Source organism: Abrus precatorius, unplaced genomic scaffold (assembly GCF_003935025.1).
Source record: "Abrus precatorius isolate BTA unplaced genomic scaffold, Abrus_2018 Scaffold3, whole genome shotgun sequence".
NCBI lineage: Eukaryota > Viridiplantae > Streptophyta > Magnoliopsida > Fabales > Fabaceae > Abrus > Abrus precatorius.
This window is the reverse complement of record NW_020874373.1, coordinates 9794483-9809417: the sequence shown is the minus strand read 5'-3', so window position 1 is coordinate 9809417 and position 14935 is coordinate 9794483. Positions and strand designations below refer to the sequence as shown.

General features: G+C 28.4%; 2 protein-coding genes across 5 annotated transcripts; one reads left to right on the top strand and one right to left on the bottom strand.

Annotated features, from left to right (window-relative positions):
- Positions 1-1581: 1581 nt before the first annotated feature.
- On the top strand, positions 1582-4612 carry LOC113861940 (zinc finger CCCH domain-containing protein 36). Of its 4 annotated transcripts, none has more exons than XM_027495057.1 (4): positions 1631-1911; positions 2426-2486; positions 3682-3801; positions 3973-4508. In XM_027495057.1, exons 1-4 carry the CDS (start codon positions 1839-1841, stop codon positions 4424-4426), a joined length of 708 nt encoding a protein of 235 aa, XP_027350858.1. In that variant the 5' UTR covers positions 1631-1838; the 3' UTR covers positions 4427-4508. The 4 variants fall into 4 exon arrangements, with proteins under 4 accessions (XP_027350856.1, XP_027350858.1, XP_027350857.1 ...); XM_027495056.1 differs by having other exon boundaries at positions 3682-3806; positions 3969-4508; XM_027495055.1 differs by having other exon boundaries at positions 1582-1911; positions 3682-4612.
- Positions 4613-6523: 1911 nt separating this feature from the next.
- LOC113863214 (18 kDa seed maturation protein) lies at positions 6524-7768 on the bottom strand. The gene is made up of 2 exons (XM_027496709.1): positions 7600-7768; positions 6524-7244 (listed from the first exon to the last, which is right to left on the bottom strand). Exons 1-2 carry the CDS (start codon positions 7705-7707, stop codon positions 6828-6830), a joined length of 525 nt encoding a protein of 174 aa, XP_027352510.1. The 5' UTR covers positions 7708-7768; the 3' UTR covers positions 6524-6827.
- Between the last annotated feature and the right edge of the window lie 7167 nt (positions 7769-14935).

Genomic DNA, 14935 nt, shown 5'->3' with positions numbered 1-14935 from the left:
TTCATCCTCACAAAAAAGGAAGTTTTTATGTTATGTTAAATACTATTTGTGGAAAGAGTTTTATTTATTTAAGGTATTTGAGAGTATTTTGATTGGGACGTGTTCATGAAAGTGAATTTATTTCTTTCTAATATTTTACAGTAATAATTTTTGAAAAATTAAAGCTGAATAAAAATAATAATGAAATACACATTCGTATATATTTTTTTGTTATAAAATAATATTTACCTTTTTATTAACTATTTTTCTCAATTTAATATTAATATTTATACCCGTGTAATCAATGTATAATCAGTGGCATAAATTATAATTTTTAAGTTGATATTTTTAATTATAATCTATGTATTTATAACATAATTTTTTTATTAAAATTGTCATATGAATTTGTTTGGAAGGTTTGATTTGTTAAAATTCTTTCAATTTATTGCTTTCATCAACTTATAATCTTTTATAATATAAAAAAACAAATAAAAATTTGACATTATATGAGAAATACTAAAATATAATAAAATTTACAAACAAGTGACAAATTATACTTATTTTTTTGCTATTACTTATGAAATATAATATAAAAATATATTTTATATTTTCCCTATTTACTATTACTATATTTAATATAAATTTTTCATAATTTATTAAAAATTAACATCCTTTTATATTTTATTTATTTAAAAATTTATAAGAAAATTCTAAAAATTAAAATTTAAAAGGTTTAAAACATGAAAAATCAATAAACATTTGCATGAAGTAAATTAAATGATGTAATTAAAGTAAATTAATTTCAAAATAAGTGAAAATTATCAAAATTAAATTAAATAATAAGAATTTAAAAACTTTAAAGAAAAGCCATGTGATTAATTTAATGAAAAATTATATTTAAACTTGAAATTTTTTCGTGCTTGTGGATTTTGTTTAGTAAAATATTTTTTAAATTTGATATCACTTTTAAATTTATTATTTGGTTTTTTTTTTACATAATTTTTCTATTGCTTTTTATTTCTTGTTTTATTTATCAAAAAACACAATGAGAAAGAAAAATATATTTAAAATAATCATATAAAAATAATAATATTTTAGCAAAATTATAAAAGTAAATAAAAATTTATACTCAAAGGATGAAATTAATAAAAAAATCGTTGCACTTCATAAAAATATAATAAAATCAAATTATAACTTAAAAAATGTATTGAAATTTTAAAAATACAAAAAACATAATCTAACAGAATACGTTTTCACTGACGCTATCAGAATCACTCATGTCATGTGACGACGGAAGGGAACACGTGAGGTGAGAGCGAGGCGGCCGAGACACAGAATAGGAAGGAAACACCTAAGCAAAATCCAACTCAAATTGAAACCCTAATTTTCAAATCCTCAATTATTAATTATTACGTCACTACTGTAATATAATTAAAGAATTTTAAAAATAATTTCAATCCGTAAACCTAATTTTAAGTAATTTTAATTAATATTTTTTTATAAAAGCATTTATTATATGAAAAATATAATAAATAAATAATTCGTCAATAAAAATTATTATTTTTAAGAGCTTCAAAATTAGTTTTTAAAATTGAATTTAACAAAACCTTCTTTTTTTAATTATCAAATTTGCTCCTTTTCACTCTCGTATCGAACCCACCCTCTCCTCTTTCTCTCTGCTCCTTCCTCCAAAACCCCTCTTTCTGGGTCACGGCTAGGGTTAGGGTTTTTCTACCTTCCTTATCGACTAGTCTTCTTCCACTTTCATTCGATCTCTTGCTTCAATTGAACCTTTTATACTAAGCTTTCGTTCTCAACCTTATTTACTTGAAGTTCATTTTTTATCCGGATCCCGACCCATGGATATCCGCAAGAGGGGAAGACCCGAACACAGCTTCAATATTAATGGCGGACTTAAGAAATCTAAGCAAGGTTTGATATTTAGCTTACGCGCTCTTCTGGGTTTCTCTATTTCACTTCGCTTTGGTTTCTGCTCTGAAAGCTGTTTGCTTTTCCTTTCTTGTGTTGTGTGCCTGTGAATGTAAATCGATGTCGTTTTTATTTTTTTTCTTTTTAGTACTTTCAAGTATTTCACTAAAACTTTTAACTTGTCAACACTGTTATGCTATGCTTTGGTGCTCACTGAGGAGGCAATTTTCTCTCTCACGCTTATGAACATACCTACAACTTTCGTTAGTTTGTTTCAGATTGGTCTGTTTTTCGTTATTTGGGGCAGTGGAAAACAAATCAAAGTGATTGTCCCCCATTTTAAAAACTTTGTTATGTTAGATAATGAATTCAGAACATGTGAACTTGTAAAATTTGTAAAATGTTGTCACTCAAAAGTAAGTACTTCTTAAAGTTGTTAACAGCTTTGGCATAAAGTGTACTAGATTAATAAGCAAGAAAATGTTAACTGAGAATAAGTAATAATGTTTTGCAACAGAAATGGAGTCCTTATCAACTGGTGTAGGAAGCAAATCGAAGCCATGTACCAAGTTTTTCAGGTTCTAATCTATTCCCATCTAAATAAATATTTCAAACTGCCATATTATCTATTCTTAATAATGTTATATAATAATTATTTTAAGAATTAATTGTTGAATTGCTGTAAAACATAATTCTGCAAATTAACTGGGTATTCGAAGCTATCATACAGGTACATACTGTTCTTTGCTAAACAAGTTGTAACTGAATTAACAGAGTACAAAAAGATAACTTGGTCGTGGATTTTAGTTGGCACTGAGACCACCATATCAATGATAAATTGATCATTCCACTTCAAGTTTACCTTACAGCGTTAATTAGAGTGTTTCCCTGTTAATTATGTTTAACATCAATTTTTCACCTTTAAGTGGATTCTGTGTATTGCTTATGAACCCACATTTCAATTGGTAAGCTATTAACAAACTAACATGAATCGAACTTCTATTGGTTTGGTCAGGTATGATGTCAAACCAATATACATGTAAATTTTAATGGTCTTGTACATTATGTTTTCTCGATCCAAACAATCAGTTTTTTTTTTTCATCTTTATAATATTTAACAAGAAACATTGTATCCATATATATGTGTGTGTGTATGAAACTTTCAGCTGGAAATAAGAGGAAATTTGATTCAATATATTTGTTTGTTAATTTTTAGTTAATCCTCCTTATTTTGATAGTTATTTTCTTCATAAGTTGTCTTTTTGCGAGCAAAGGATGGTGTCTTATTGAAACATTGGTGCTTTGGTTAAAGCTTGGTTTCATTGTTTATCTAAATCGATTTTGCTTTTCTGTTTGTTATTAATTTTTAGGGTGAAAACCTTGCATAGTTAGTATATGACCTTTGTCTTTCTATTCTGTTTGACTAAGAGCTCCTGCTGCATGTTTCGCCTTCAGTACTTGGTTTTCAATGTTAGTTTTTTCATGCAGTTAAATTTGGACCGACTGTTCTGAAACTTTTTTGTGACCCTTTCAGAGTGTATGAGTGGTAGATGTAGTTAAATTTGGATAGACTGTCCTACTTTAAACCCCCTTTCTTTATTTCCTGCTAAATAATTCACAAATTTCTTTCTGTATTACCTTGTTATACTTAAGGTGGAGATGAATTACTATGTTCACTTGCACCTTGTATAGAAAAGGGGAACTTGGTAATATTACTGCAATCATTAATAATACTCTGGTGTAATCTGACAGTGCCATATTTTTGTTCTGCAGCACTGCTGGTTGCCCATTTGGCGAGGGCTGCCACTTCTTACACTTTGTTCCTGGTGGTTATAATGCGGTTGCCCAGATGATGAATCTAACACCTGCAGCCCCTCCAGCATCAAGAAATGTTGCAGCCCCACCACCTGTACCTAATGGGTCCACACCACCAGCTGTTAAGACCCGCTTATGCAACAAGTTTAATACGGCTGAAGGTTGCAAATTTGGTGACAAATGCCATTTTGCCCATGGTGAATGGGAACTTGGCAAGCATATTGCTCCATCATTTGATGATCATCGCGCCATGGGACCGCCTGCAGCTGGTCGAATTGGGGGTCGAATGGAGCCTCCTCCTGGTCCTGCTTCAAGTTTTGGTGCCAATGCCACTGCCAAGATTAGTGTAGAAGCTTCCTTGGCTGGAGCAATCATTGGGAAAGGTGGTGTGAACTCAAAACAGATCTGCCGGCAAACTGGAGCCAAACTTTCGATCCGAGAGCATGAATCTGACCCAAATCTAAGAAATATTGAACTTGAGGGGAGTTTTGAACAAATTAAGGAAGCAAGTAACATGGTAAAGGATTTACTGTTGACCCTGCAAATGTCTGCACTGCCTAAAACAACTGCCGGGGTTCCTGGGGCACCTGCCCCCCATGGAAGCAACTATAAGACGAAACTGTGTGAAAATTTTGCAAAAGGATCTTGTACTTTTGGAGAACGATGTCACTTTGCACATGGAGCTGCTGAATTGCGTAAATGAGGAATATGAAGTTTCGCTTAGGTGCAGTAGCCAGGGTTATAATTATTATTATTGTTGTGCATTGCTACTTTAGTAGTACTGACAGGACTTCTGATGTTAGTTTTGTTGTTGAGTTTCTTTAAATAACTACTCTTGTTTTTCAATTGCAACTTTCGCTTATATCATGAAACTGGAGTTCTCTTTAGCACTTACTTGGAATTGCATGTTTGGGAAAGCTTTTTTAATGGTAAATTATCACTTATTTTTAAAACCCCTTTCAGGAAATTGTTAAAAATAACTATTTTTTTCACAATAAGTTGAACTAAACATTTACGAAGATGTGTGACAATCCTGTATTAATCGTGGAGTTTAGAAAGAACATATGAAAAATTCATGCATATAACCTCATGCAAGATTCTCTTATTTTATGATAATAAAAAATGTTAGTAATAGAGAATATTGATAGTATTTTTAACCTCCCCTCCCCCATTATTTTTTACGAAATTATTATGAAGAGATGTGCCTATAATTTAATGGATGAATTAGTTAGAGAAAAAAAAGGACATAAACTAGGCGAATATGCACGCTTTATTCATTGCAAGTTGCGCATAGGCTACATTCACAGTGCACAGAAAACTATTGTGCATTAGTATCTTATGATATACAGTCCATAATTGTAATATTTAAAAAAAATAAATAAATAGTAAGATTAATTCAATCTTTCACAAAAACTTTTCAAATTTAATTGTAATCCGTGGTATTGTTTGCAATGAAATTTCAACAATAACTATGTATTGTTGAACGTAAGGATGAATATAGGTTGGGCTGAAGTAGGCTTTCTAAGGCCTAAATATTTCTAAATTTAATGTTCAAGTTTGGTATATTTACTTGATATGGACTAGTTTTAAGGGTTAGTGCAAATTTTAAAAATTGAACTTCTATTTAAAAGTTTACTCTATCTTAAGCTCTTCTTAATAAGTTTTAAAAAAGAAATCTCTAAATACATTATCAAACCTAAACTTACATGTCAATCACTAGACTCAAGTCTTAAAAATATATATATAATCTCAATATTACATGATTATCATGAATACTATTATTGTTAATTATGTTTATGTCAATTAAGGTTTTTTTTTTCGGTCTTGTCAATTAAGGTATTTAAATTGAATAAACTTTTCAGACCTGTCCGATATAAGATAGTCCACAGGATCTTAACATTCCTATTTTTGAGTTGAAAATGTCTGTTGTGGTTCAATTGAGAAATTATCTTTCTAAATAGGTTCTTTATTTAGTTGGCAAGAATTTCAATGGGAGTCCTTATGCTTTGTGACTTGTGCATTTCCTATTGACAGGGGGTTGAGTGGATTGATGATATCTTCTTGAATGACCCTCTTTTTATGGCTATTTTGGAAAAGGTGAGCTTTGCAAATGCTATTTAAAGTGTCTCTACGATTATCTATACATCAACACGAAGGTTTAGAATTACTTATTCAATGCTAGACTAGCTCCTCTCATACTTTTACTAACTCTTGGGAAGAGTTCCCTCCCATGCTTGAGGACATAACACAGTAGCCCCAACCAAAAAGAAGAAACTTAACTTTAGCTATCAGCACAAATCAATGGGCTAATAGAGGGCAATGTACGAGTAATGCAGGACACTCGAGGAAATTCAGCTGAACCGCATAAGCAATGTCACACACTTGAGTTAAGTGACGTATTCCTTTGTTCCACCCAATCCGAACAGCCAAGGAAATTGCATTCTAATGAATCCATTTCCAAACATGTTAACTGCAATGACTTTCCCACCTTCATCCATAATTTGTCACATAATCAAAGCAAATAGAAAGATGAAACAGATTTAATATTAATTAAATTGCTAAAATTATATAAATGTGAACGATTGTTTTCTTTTGTAATTGTTGTGAGTAGTATTGTTCTATTAGTATTTATTTAAATATTATTCTTATTTGATAACATGAATATTTGTGCCATTAGATCAAAACAATTCAAGAATTTATACGTTTCAAATGCGATTTTAAATTTGATCTATTTTTCTAATCATTAATGAAAAGAAGGGGGTGAAAGTCATTTTGATATAATAATTACCATAAAATAAATCAAAGTGAAATGATTGTTTATTTTTACACAACCATAGTTTTATTTATTAATTAATTGAAATTGAAACAAAGTGATACAACTTCAAGACACATAATGCCTTGTCTCCACGTAGAAGCGAAAAGACTACTGTAAAACCACACCAAACTCTCCATAATAAAAATGAAGAGAAAAGGAGACAAACATGAACGCAAACCATACCCCTAATTATATTAGCTAACCCTCTTTTTCTTTTATCTTTTTATGAAACCCTTTTTTCTTTTTCTAACTGTTGCTTATAAAAGACTGATGATATAATCATCGTTATTTAACTGTAAGTACCCCCAGTCCCATATCCATACTCATTTGGGTTTCCCCCCACACGGGTATTATGGGCTGTAGCTGTCCCACCCGGGTCTCTATTGGTCCCAATGGGCTGTGAGCCCACCACTCCTTCGGTGACATGGCCCGTGGGCTGCCCAGTTCCATGACCTGGCACTGCCGATGTTTGGTGGACCCCCATGGGCTGTCCATATTCTCCTGTGGTGGAGTATGTGGCGGTTCCAGTCCCAGTCCCGGTTGTGTAATGGCCCTGACCCATGTGACCCGCCGTGGCCGACTGCTTCGCCGCCGCGTTGTGCTCACGCGCCGCCTGCTTATCCAGCTCCGCCTGGTTCATCCTTTCATCTTTCTTCTGGGTTGCCATCTCCTTTTGGAGAGGATCGCGTGCCCTCATTCTGTCTGTCTGGTTAAGCACAAACACATTCATTAGTCCTATAAATTATGTGTACGTTAACAACTCATAAAAAAGGAAATTACCCGCGTTCTGAAAAAGTTCAAGTCTGACTGTTTAATATTAATTTTATTATCATGGTATATTATTCAGAAATTAATCAAATGTTTATTCAATATTCTTTTAAAATAATAAAATATGCTATGAAGTTAAGTATAAATAAACAGTCCCATAAACTATATCAAAGAATTATTAAAAAGAAAAAAACGTATAAAATCATAAAACACTTTTATAAACGGATAATAAACTTTTCAAAGAAGTCATAATGTATAATTATAACAAATGAGTAGATAAAAGAAAAGAATACCTTTTCTTGGACGGTGGCCTTGGTCTTCTCCATGCCAGACTTGGCAGAAGCACCAACGTTGGCAGCGGTTTCCTTCATGGCTTCTCCTGCTTTCTTTGCACCCTGCATTTTCAAGGATCGATTCTTTCTTTCTTTCTTTCTGTTCTACTTTTAGGTTAACTCTATCTTCAATGCTCATGCACTGCATTCTACCAAATATATAGATTTAGGTCCTACGCTACCTTCTACACACGTGTCAATTTGGAGTACGCGTGGCATGTTTCTGGGGGCTATTGGGCTATTCATCTTACACGTAACTGCCGCGTGTCTGCTCACAACGAATTGAAAACACCGTGGCACTTAGGAAGTTGGAAACACGTGGCAAACAACCACTCGTACAGCGCTTGTACTCGACTCTACTGTCTAGATATTATAGTATACAAAATATTTATATTATTATTATATTTAAATTTAATTATTTTTTAATTTAATTTAATAGATTTTATAAGAAAGTTTGTATATGAAATTTTATTGTATAAATACTAAATCAAATAACCAAACTATTCTCTAATTACAAAATAATGATAATTTATGTTTAAATGATTGTTAAACTAGGGTGATAAATAAATGTATTTTATTGTGAAATTAAAAAAAAAATTAACGCTCTAAAATTATATGTATTACTGTAACATTCAAATCACTAAATAAGTCTATTAAATATCTAAAATATTATCATATTAAATAACTATATACTATTTTAATAAATAATTAGTTCTTAAAATTTTAATCTATCAACAAAATAAATTTTTTTAAAAAAATTATTTATCTTCCTTATATCTTTGGTTAGGTACAATTTGAGTTGTCCAATTTTTTCATTACTTGAATAAAAGAAGAAGTGAACAACCAAGAAGTGTTAATGAGAAATGACAATTCAACCAAAGTGTGTGATCAAAGAATAGTAGAGTTTAAATTTTGCATCAAAAAAGAAGTTAAACTTGATAAATATACTTTATGTTTCAAATATAAGGAAGAAATTAGTCTCTGCTAGTCTCTTGTATAAGAGAAGATTCAAAATTGTGGTGGAATCTGATAAGATTATCTTGCTTAAGAATGACATATATGTAAGAAAAAGATATTATACTTAAGGCATGTTCAAATTTAGTATTGATAATTAAGTGAATGATTCTCAGTATGTTGTTGATTTTTGTGATTTATGACATAATAGATTAACATATTGAAATTATAAATCAATTGAATATATGCAAAAACATAATTATATTGATCTTAGTGATAAAGATTTTGATAAGAAATGTGAAATTTGTATACAATCTAAAATTACTAAGAAATATTTTCATAAAGTTGAAAGGAATACACATTTACTAGAACTAATACATAGTGATATTTGTGAATCAAAAGAAAATATTACTAGAAGAGGAAAAAGGTACTTTATAACCTTTATTGATAATTGTTTTAGATTTACTTATGTGTATTTGATAAGAAATAAAGATGAAGCATTTGAAATGTTTAAGAAATATAAAATGGGAGTAGAAAATATGCATGATAACAAAATAAAGGTTCTTCATAGTGATAGAGGTAGATAATACTTCTCTAATGAATTTGATAATTTTTGTGAATTACATGAGATTGTGCATGAATGTTTTGCTTCATATACTACGCAACAAAATGATTTAGCAGAGAGAAAGAACAGTACCTTAGTCGACATGGTTAATTGAATGCTATTAAATGCTAAGGTACCTCGTAATCTATTGGGTGAGGCACTATTGATGGCATATCATATTCATAATAGGATACTGTCAAGAAATAGAAAGGTTTCTCTATATGAAATATGAAAAGGAAGAAAATCAAACTTAAATTATTTAAAAGTGTGGGGTATTTCTTCATATGTCATATAGAATTTTGGACTTAGTGTCCAACATAGTCGTTGAATCAAGGGAGGTAGAACTTATTTCAATAAATTCATTGGTGATTCAAATCCTAGTTTGGAAGACCCCCAAAAGAATAAAGAAGATTTTCAAGAAGCAATCATAAATCAAGGCAATAAAAGACTAAGTAACAATGAATTAATTGAACCAAGTAGAAGCCAAAGAGTGAGAATAGAGAATGACTTAGGTCCAGACTTTATTTTTTCTCAGGCTATAACTTTTTTGGTTGAAGGATTCACAAAATCCTTATTGTTCTAAGTGTAGAAGGTGATCCTCAAACATTTAAAGAGGCAATGGCCTCTAGAAATTATGCCTTTCGAAAAGAAGCGGCAGATAATAAAAAGAACTCAATATTATCTAATAATACTTAGATTTTAGTTGATTTGCCTCAAGGATCAAAGGCTATAGGATGCAAGTGGGTATTTAGAAGAAAATATGATACAAATGGTTCACTACAAACCTTCAAAGCAAGGTTAGTAGCAAAAGGATTTAGACAAAATGAAGGTCTAAACTATTTTGATACCTATGCACCTATGGCAAGAATGACTTAGGACTCTTATAGCATTAGCATCCATTTATAAGCTTCATGTGCATCAAATGGATGATAAAATTATTTTTTCTAATGGAGATCTTAATGAAGAAATTTATATGAAACAATCAAAAAGCTATGTGCTACACGAAAATGAAAAGAAAGTTTATAAACTTGTTAAGTCTTTATATGGGTTAAAACAGGCGTCTAAGCAATGGTATGAGAAGTTTGATTCTATAATATTATCAAATGGCTTTTCACATAATAGTGTAGATAGATGTATATACTCCAAATTTACAAAGAATTATGGAGTAATAATCTATATGTATATGGATGATATGCTAATATTTTGGACGAATTTAGAAGGGATTCATTAAACAAAAGAGTATCTAACTTCTAAATTCAAGTTGAAGGATTTGAATGAAGTAGATACAATACTATGCATAAAGGTGTTTAAACACAACATCGACTTTATTTTAAGTCAATCTCATTACATCACAAAGATATTAGAAAAGTTTGAGCACCTTAAAATTAAAGAATCCAATACACCATAGGATCTTAATTTTAAAGTAGAAGAAAGCATGAGGAGACCTGTAGCATAATTAGAATATGCAAGTGCTATAGGAAGTTTAATGTATGCAATGCATTGCACAAAATCAGATATAGCTTTTGCTGTATACAAACTATCAAGATTTACAGGAAAACTAAGTAATCAATATTGGAAAGGTATAACAAGAATTCTTGGTTATCTCAAGAAAAACTATAAACTTGGGATTATACTACAATAATTATCTTGCTGTATTGGTAGGTTATTCTAACATTAGTTGGATTAGAAATCTAAGTGATAATAAGTCCACTTCAAGATGAATTTTCACCATAGGTAGTGGAGCAATAAGTTAGATCTCAAAGAAACAAACATGTATTTCACATTCTACTATAGAAGTTGAGTTTATAGCTTTATTAGCCGCTGGTAAAAAAGCAGAATGGTTTAGGAATTTATTATATAATATAAAGTTGTGGCCATAACTAATGAATGTCATTTTGATCTTTTGTGACAGTGAATCAACCATGTCTCAAGCACATAACAAAGTTTATAGTAGAAAGTCTAGACGTATAAGCTTGAGACATGAGTATGTGAGGCAATTAATAGGAGATGGTATAGTTAGCATCACATAAGTAAAATCTTAAGGGAATTTAACAGACTCATTGACTAAAAATTTGTCAAAGGATAAGGTCAAAGAAACTACTAGTAAAATGAGATTAAAACCTATAATTTTTAAATTGTGGGAACCAAACCTTATTCTAGTAAAAACTAGTTTCAAAGTCTAATGGACAACAAGAAGTTATTTAACAATTAGAGCATTAAGATATAAGATTTAGTGTCATATATATATAATTAGGAGGGTGAGTTCAAACTCTTAATGGATTGATAACATTATTTATCAAAGGATTCCACCTATGTGAATATAGAAGTGGTCCCGCTTTAGTCGAGAATTTTAGAGGTTCTGTTCTCATAAGTATTCATGAGACCAGGATAAGTACATGGCCATAAAAGTACTTCAAATTAACAAATTCTTGAACTTGATAAGAAATACAATTTATGTGTGTGAAATTTTTGGTACTAATATAGAGAGCAAATACTTAATCAATTAGACACTTATTACTCTGTTAGAACCTTAAAGTTTACACTAAAAGAATATTTAATCCTTGTGATATATTCGTTATGCATAAATTGATTTTAAACTTGTAAAGTAGTGGGGGATTGAAATATATTTACAAGTTTGAAAGTAGATGATTTAAATAATTAGGAAAGATAAAATGATTATTAACCATGAACAAGTGTGTTAGTTCATATACAACGTCACATGGTATCTCTTAATTTTAAATACATGACTCTCAAGTGAAAAGATGGTCAGGAGGGTCTCTTAACCTTTTTTTTTTTTTTTTTTCTCATCAGAGTTATTTCACAAAGACTTGTCATGGTAAAAAAGAAGAATAAATAAGCACAATTTAGCGTATAATTGGATGCTACTTTTGGGAGGATGAATTGCTCCCAAAAAGGAATCTATTGATTCTCTCTCAATTGGTTGGACTCTTGGTGTGATGCGTTTAAATCATCAACTATAAATAATTTTCATTGTTAAACACGTAAAAAAAACTTTTAATGTGTATAACGTATGAGTTTGAGTGTTCTTAAAGTTCTAGTTTGACGAAGTTCAAGAGAAAATATATCTGAATTTGACATATTTTTTAGGAGATTATGGGTTTAAATAATAACATCAATATGATCAACCAATTTTCATTTTGAGTCCACTACTTAACAACATGGTGTAGAACTGTACGAGAGAATTTTCATGCTTGAAAACTGAATTATGCATAAATTACCTGACAAAAATTATTTATTACAAATTCTGTGTGATCATCTTAAAGAAATAAAGATAGAAGGAAAAAAAAGTTAAACTTGATTACTTTGAACTCGAAATTTATTTGCTTCTTTTCCTAAAAATAAAATAAAATAAATGATTATCTATTTTTTTTCATGTCTTTAAAAAAATATTACCAATTTTTTGTAGTAGCAAAAAATAAAAAGTGCAAACACAACTAAACATAAAAGAAATATTGATTTCACTTAAAACAAATCAATTAATAGTTTTTTTTTCATATAGATTTAATAAATTTTTTTTCATATGGATTTAATTAAAATGAAAAAGATTATTTCTATGGCTATAACGAGAAGCATGAACCACGTTGAGAAGCTGAGTTCCAACTACCAAGGAATGAGAGAGAGAAGTGGGAAGGAGAAATTTTGGTGTAAGTGATGGTTTAAGAGGTAGATTTGGTAAATAAGGGGAACCAGGTAGTGACATTTGTGGCTGGACACACCATCAGCAAGGAGGGAAGAGGTTGTCAGATATGGTAGTTGCTAACGATAATAAAAATTGATTACATTTATTTATAAACTTGAGGAAAAAGGTGTTACTAAATAACATAAGTGAATATTATTATGACATAAATTATTAGTTAAATCTTTACAAAATTAAAGATTAATATCTTTAATTTAAATATAAGAATTTTTTATTTTTAAAAATTCAAGATTATTTTATTTGGTACTTTATTTTAAATTTTTTTAAAATAAGTTTATCAAAAATATATTTATATTAAAACATACACTTGACTCCTACAATTATTAACATTTATAAATTAATTTTAAACTTTAAAAAAATCATGCTTGAATTTTTGTATGAATATTTTATTGCATATTAATCTTTATTGTTATAATATCATTAATAATACAAATTAAAATATAAATTTTTTAAATATATAAATTAATTTATAAATGAATATCAATTATATAGAAAAAATAAATTTTTTTAAAGTTATAATAGAACTTTATTTGAACTAAAGGTTTTTACATGTTTAAAGTACATTTGGGCTATTTTTCTGTAAAAACACAAGATAGAAGTTCACTTTTTGAAAAGTTAGGATTCTTATATAGTCTAAGTACATGCTTCAACTAAAAATTGTTATAACATAATTATAAGGGTTTTTTCTACTTTTCGACAAGTATTTATGAAAAAGTAAAAAATCAAAGAAATAATAAAATTTAGTTAAAAATAAAATGAATTTTTGAAAAGTTTTTAAATAAGATTATAGCTAAAGAAAAACATGATATTTTTAGTCAAAATAAAATAATATTTTTAATAAGTTTTTATATATATATAAAAAAAAAGGATGGCCTAAGAAATTTGATCTAGTTAAAAAGTGTGTAACACTTGAAAGATTTGTTAGTTGGTTTTATAATAGAAAACTATTAAACAAATTGACAGAATTAAAAAATAAAGTTATGAATAGATTTTTCAACATGTTTCTTTTATAGTCAATCCAATGTTGCTTCATAAGAAAGAGTTAAAGTATTTCAAGTTCAAAAGCATTTAAGTTTAAACGACAAAAATGTTTAAGAAAATGGTAAATTTATATTAAAAAAATAACTTAAATATTTTGAGAACGATCACTAGGGCTGAAAATCAATACACGTGATGAAGATATTAAATGACATGCAAAAACGATTATGAAAATAATTGTAATTTTAGATTAATATATTTTTAGATAATTAATAGAAATTATATTTATAAATATATATTTTTCATTATTTAAAGGTTATGAGTTTTAGTTGAAAAGACTCTACATAAGTTAGGTTCGATAACAAAAATAATCAACGATTTTCTGTATTAATTATTATTTAAGTTATACATATATATTTTAAAAGATTAATATCAATTCTAGTAATTTACCTTAACATTTTATTGATTTTGTTTACAATTTTTGTGTAGTTCTTCTTCTACTACTTTTTTTTATTTGCCTCTTTTTATGAAATTAAGTTAAAAATTATATTAACAACACATTATAAAAAAAATCGTAAAGAGAATATAAAATTTACTCATAATTATTATTGAATTTATTTGTTTACTTATAAAATTCATTATAAAGTGGACTAAATATATAATTAAATATTTTTTAATAAATATAAGAAAGTAATATAAAGTATTTAAATTATTTTAACATTAGAATGTTATAAAATAAAAACCTTTTAATACATATTTAAGGTAACATAATAAAATGTGAATAAATAATTTTTTTTTATTAAACCTATAATATTTAATATTATTAATATATTTATTTTTGTAAATTTTTAAATATTTTTTGTACAATCCATTTTATAAATTTAATTTAACAGTATAAATTTTTTTATATTATTATTTAATTATAAATTATCATTTTATTAATAAAATATATATTTTATAATATAATTTAATTAATTGATAATATAAAAGAATTAGACTCTTAACGTAATAAAGTTAAAATTTATATTTTTAACTATATATTA